This window comes from Coregonus clupeaformis, chromosome 14, assembly GCF_020615455.1.
Source record: "Coregonus clupeaformis isolate EN_2021a chromosome 14, ASM2061545v1, whole genome shotgun sequence".
Taxonomy (NCBI): Eukaryota; Metazoa; Chordata; class Actinopteri; order Salmoniformes; family Salmonidae; genus Coregonus; species Coregonus clupeaformis.
In genome coordinates this window covers 27,203,613-27,209,612 of record NC_059205.1, presented here as the reverse complement: position 1 = coordinate 27,209,612, position 6,000 = coordinate 27,203,613, and the positions used below count along the sequence as shown (strand labels likewise).

Below are 6,000 nucleotides of genomic sequence, written 5' to 3'. Positions count from 1 at the left end.
GAACATAAACATAGAATTTCTAGCATAGATTCTCACGCCCTGACCAAACCAACTAAAGACGACCGGCCTCTCAAGGCCAGGGCGTTACAGATACTGTAGGGCCAAGGTTCTGATTTTATAGTTTAGTTAGAGCCGGGAGATTTTTCAGACATGTGACCTGTCTAGGAAAACTCATGGCTCTACTCTATACATTTCATGAATTCTTGAAATAATGTTTTGTTTTCAAAATGGAGTGAACTGGGAGTTCACAGTAAGTAGGCTACAATTTCTTACTAATTCTAATACTATGGCAATATGGTGTTTCTCTTCTCATTTCCAGCTCATTTCCATGTCTCAGTGGGATAGGAGACGCAGCACATTTACTGCATGAATAACAGCAGTTCAGTGTGTGTGTGTGTGTGTGTGTGTGTGTGTGCATGCGTGCCTGTAATGGGCATGTGCATGTGTGCACGTGTGTGTGTCTGTCTATCCGTTCTCAAATCAAATCAAATCAAATTTTATTGGCCACATGTGCCGAATACAACAGGTGAAATGCTTACTTACAGCCCTTAACCAACAGTGCATTTATTTTTAACAAAAAAGTAAAAATAAAACAACAACAAAAAAAGTGTTGAGAAAAAAAGAGCAGAAGTAAAATAAAATAACAGTAGGGAGGCTATATATACAGGGGGTACCGGTGCAGAGTCAATGTGCGGGGGCACCGGCTAGTTGAGGTAGTTGAAGTAATATGTACATGTGGGTAGAGTTAAAGTGACTATGCATAAATAATTAACAGAGTAGCAGCAGCGTAAAAGGATGGGGTGGGGGGGCAGTGCAAATAGTCTGGGTAGCCATGATTAGCTGTTCAGGAGTCTTATGGCTTGGGGGTAGAAGCTGTTGAGAAGTCTTTTGGACCTAGACTTGGCACTCTGGTACCGCTTGCCGTGCGGTAGCAGAGAGAACAGTCTATGACTAGGGTGGCTGGAGTCTTTGACAATTTTGAGGGCCTTCCTCTGACACCGCCTGGTATAGAGGTCCTGGATGGCAGGAAGCTTGGCCCCAGTGATGTACTGGGCCGTACGCACTACCCTCTGTAGTGCCTTGCGGTCAGAGGCCAAGCAGTTGCCGTACCAGGCGGTGATGCAACCAGTCAGGATGCTCTCGATGGTGCAGCTGTATAATTTTTTGAGGATCTGAGGACCCATGCCAAATCTTTTCAGTCTCCTGAGGGGGAATAGGCTTTGTCGTGCCCTCTTCACGACTGTCTTGGTGTGTTTGGACCATGATAGTTCGTTGGTGATGTGGACACCAAGGAACTTGAAGCTCTCAACCTGTTCCACTACAGCCCCGTCGATGAGAATGGGGGCGTGCTCAGTCCTCTTTTTTTTCCTGTAGTCCACAATCATCTCCTTTGTCTTGGTCACGTTGAGGGAGAGGTTGTTATCCTGGCACCACACGGCCAGGTCTCTGACCTCCTCCCTATAGGCTGTCTCATCGTTGTCTGTGATCAGGCCTACCACTGTTGTGTCGTCGGCAAACTTAATGATGGTGTTGGAGTCGTGCCTGGCCATGCAGTCATGGGTGAACAGGGAGTACAGGAGGGGACTGAGCACGCACCCCTGAGGGGCCCCCGTGTTGAGGATCAGTGTGGCGGATGTGTTGTTACCTACCCTTACCACCTGGGGGCGGCCCGTCAGGAAGTCCAGGATCCAGTTGCAGAGGGAGGTGTTTAGTCCCAGGATCCTTAGCTTAGTGATGAGCTTTGAGGGTACTATGGTGTTGAATGCTGAGCTGTAGTCAATGAATAGCATTCTCACGTAGGTGTTCCTCTTGTCCAGGTGGGAAAGGGCAGTGTGGAGTGCAATAGAGATTGCATCATCTGTGGATCTGTTGGGGCGGTATGCAAATTGGAGTGGGTCTAGGGTTTCTGGGATAATGGTGTTGATGTGAGCCATGACCAGCCTTTCAAAGCACTTCATGGCTACAGATGTCAGTGCTACGGGTCGGTAGTCATTTAGGCAGGTTATCTTAGAGTCCTTGGGCACGGGGACTATGGTGGTCTGCTTGAAACATGTTGGTATTACAGACTCAGTCAGGGACATGTTGAAAATGTCAGTGAAGACACTTGCCAGTTGGTCAGCACATGCTCGGAGTATACGTCCTGGTAATCCGTCTGGCCCTGCAGCCTTGTGAATGTTGACCTGCTTAAAAGTCTTACTCACATCGGCTACGGAGAGCGTGATCACATAGTCATCCGGAACAGCTGGTGCTCTCATGCATGCTTCAGTGTTGCTTGCCTCGAAGCGAGCATAGAAGTGGTTTAGCTCGTCTGGAAGTCTTGTGTCACTGGGCAGCTCGCGGCTGTGCTTCCCTTTGTAGTCTGTAATAGTTTTCAAGCCCTGCCACATCCGACGAGCGTCAGAGCCAGTGTAGTACGATTCAATCTTAGTCCTGTATTGACCCTTTGCCTGTTTGATGGTTCGTCGGAGGGCATAGCGGGATTTCTTATAAGCGTCCGGGTTCCGCTCCTTGAAAGCGGCAGCTCTACCCTTTAGCTCAGTGCGGATGTTTCCTGTAATCCATGGCTTCTGGTTGGGGTATGTACGTATGGTCACTGTGGGGACGACATCATCGATGCACTTATTGATGAAGCCAGTGACTGATGTGGTATACTCCTCAATGCTATCTGAAGAATCCCGGAACATGTTCCAGTCTGTGCTAGTAAAACAGTCCTGTAGCTTAGGTTGTTGTTGTGAGCCAGGTGCTTCGCTGTAACGGTGAGGCAGACTTTGATGACCAGTCTAATGAGCTGGACTGTGAGCAGGTGGACTACAGACAGGACAAGTGTTCCACACTGCTTCCCATCCCTGGAGCTGTCCGCGGCACTCAGGGGTAAGCAGAGGTCAGGGGTCATCAACAGTCATGTTCAGTGGGAACAACAGGATGCATCTGACACACACAGACACACAAAATACATGTTTTTGTTTGTGCTGCACACACACACACACACACTGAGGAGAGCCTCAGGAAAGGTGGGTGTAACAGAGTGCTATTATTTGTAGTTACTTATATCCGCCATCAGATGACAGTAAGTGCCACACTTTACGACAGTAACTTTGCTTGGGTTAGTACACTACATTACCAAAAGTATGTGGACACCTGCTCGTCGAACATCTAATTCCAAAATCATGGGCATTAATATGGAGTTTGTCCCCCCTTTGCTACTATAACAGCGTCCACTCTTCTGGGAAGGCTTTCCACTAGATGTTGGAACATTGTTGAGGAGACTTGCTTCCATTCAGCCACAAAAGCATTAGTAAGGTTGGGCACTGATGTTGGGAGATTAGGCCTGGCTCGCAGTCGGAGTTCCAATTCATCCCAAAGGTGTTCGATGGGGTTGAGGTCAGGCATCCGCCAAACCCAGTTTCGTCCGTCGGCCTGCCAGATGGTGAAGCGTGATTCATCACTCCAGAGAACGCGTTTCCGCTGCTCCAGAGTCCAATGGCTGCGAGCTTTACACCATTCCAGCCGACACTTGGCATTGCGCATGGTGATCTTAGGCTTGTGTGCGGCTGTTCGGTCATGGAAACCCATTTCATGAAGCTCCCGACGAACAGTTCTTGTGCTGACATTGCTTCCAGAGGCAGTTTGGAACTCAGTAGTGAGTGTTGCAACCAAGGACAGACAATTTTTACGGGCTACGCGCTTCAGCACTCGGTGATCCCGTTCTGTGTGCTTGTGTGGCCTACCACTTCGCGGCTGAGCCGTTGCTGCTCCTAGACGTTTCCACTTCACAATAACAGCACTTACAGTTTTACGGGCAGCTCTAGCAGGGCAGACATTTTGAGGAACTGACTTGTTGGAAAGGTGGTATTCTGTAGCAGTGCCACATTGAAAGTCACTGAGCTCTTCAGTAAGGCCATTCTACTGCCAATGTTTGTCTATGGAGATTGCAAAGGCTGTGTGCTTGATTTTATACACCTGTCAGCAACGGGTGTGGCTGAAATAGCCAAATCCACTTATTTGAAGGGGTGTCCACATACTTTTGTATAAATAGTGTATGTGTAGAGACTCCGATGAGTGAAGAGCAATATCAGAGTGGGTGACACAGAGCCTGCCATACTGTCGTCTGATAGATTCCACGACGGACGGGCCTGGAGTTGCTGGGGCGCGTGGTCTTCCTGTCAGTCAGGAAGTAAGACACGCAGACGGTCATGTGACAACCCCAGACCAGACGGGGGCGCCGCCTGCCTTGGCTCCTCCTCCCAGAACCAATGATGTCACCAGGAAGACGGGACACACCACGGCAAGGGGCACAGATTTCAGCACTACACCAGGAAGTGGGAGTCAATACCAATGATGTATGTTTAATGAGTAAAGAATGATACCAAATCTGTCTTCTGATCTGATGAGAAAGATGATGGTCAAAATGTTTGTGTTTAGAAATAAAAACAAAATCATTCTCTGTTATGTTTGATCACCTCAGTTTTTCTCAGTTAGCTTATACGCGTGTGACATTTTTTGTCATAAAAGAGTCAAGAATGCAAACATATCAAAGGCACATTTCCAAAGGTGACATGAATTATCTTTATTTCAATCAAGAGTCCAGGACAATATCAGAAACAGTCAGTAGCGTCCACCTGGAGTCCTCTGCAGGTCATGCCTCTGCTGCTAGGTGCAGGGTTGTTACACTGGCGGCTCCGTGTCTTAGTCCTCTCCTTGCAGGGCGACCACGAACCCCAGCAGCTCCAGCTGCCGTCTATGGCTATATCTGTTAGGGACAAAGCTCAAAAGGTTAAACCTCCCCAATAGCATGGAAATGGCAATATTGTGGAAATTAAATAGATGTTAAAGCTACAGGTGAAGGCTTTATTGTGTAGGTTTGTGTTTTTATTAAGAGGGTGACCTGGTCGTTGGGTGATCTCACAACCCAGTCCACTGTAGCCAGATGGACACACACACTCACACCTGGTGCCTGAGGGGGTAGAGAAAGACTTTGTTATCATTGTGATGATATTCATCCTCAGCATCACTATCATCTTTCATAGTTTCATAAATCTACCAAGTAGAGATGGATCGGGGAGGGAGTCCTTTAAGCAGGGGGCTGGAGGGAGGGTGTTTACCTTTGAGAACAGCCAGTCCGTTGTTGTGGCAGGGGGCACAGCGGCAAGAGCTGCTCTCCTCCAGGTATTCAGCCAGGGCTCTCCTCAGGTTCTTCTTCAGGGAGTTAGCGTTGGAGAAGTCTCTGGAGGTCACCAGCTCATATAGTGGCCGCGTCTGTCACACAGACAACAACAACAACAATACTTTAACATCATCACAACCAGCTCAGAGAGAGAGAGAGAGAGAGAGAGAGAGAGAGAGAGAGAGAGAGAGAGAGAGAGAGAGAGAGAGAGAGAGAGAGAGAGAGAGAGAGAGAGAGAGAGAGAGAGAGAGAGAGAGAGAGAGAGAGAGACTCCAGAGCTGTGCTGCTCCACCCAGGGATTCATCCAGATGCAGCAGCAGAGAGAGAGGGCCATGAAGAGAGATAAACAGAAAGGACAAGAGTCCCAGCATGCTACAGATAAGTGAAAGAGAAGAGAAAAGGACATGCCCACATGAAAAAATACTGAAGTGTACTATGGAATACTACAGTACTTTCTATAGAATTATGTAGTAAACTATAGTATATTGTAGAATACTATACTACACACTGTAGTATACCTCACTCATGTGTAGTACTTACTATATCATTTTGTAGTATACTATGCTAAATACTACATTATACTACAGATTGAAAAAACAAAACAGTAAATACTATAGTATTGTCCTCAAAAACACTACAGTCCTCAAAAACACTACACTAATTACTATAGTATATACTACACTACAGTATTTAATTTGCATATACCCTGCCCATTCCCCTCCCCCAAATCCCAAATTGTGCCACCCATAAGTGAAAGTAGATAAGTATTGACCATATATTGTGTTCCCTAGAGGTTATAGAAAAGAACTGAAGCTCTGAACTATCCATTTAGACCT

At 47.2% G+C, this 6,000-nt stretch overlaps 1 protein-coding gene across 1 annotated transcript in view; it reads right to left on the bottom strand.

Moving 5' to 3' along the window:
• Positions 1–4,552: 4,552 nt before the first annotated feature.
• The window catches only part of c8b (complement component 8, beta polypeptide), a 42,589-nt gene continuing 41,141 nt past the window's right edge, over positions 4,553–6,000 (bottom strand). Inside the window, exons 22-24 of the mRNA XM_045224858.1 lie at positions 5,103–5,256; positions 4,886–4,954; positions 4,553–4,750 (exon numbers count right to left, since the gene is read on the bottom strand). Of these exons, the coding sequence (XP_045080793.1) occupies positions 4,596–4,750; positions 4,886–4,954; positions 5,103–5,256 (378 nt within the window). The 3' untranslated portion in view covers positions 4,553–4,595. The remainder of the gene's footprint in view (positions 4,751–4,885; positions 4,955–5,102; positions 5,257–6,000) is intronic.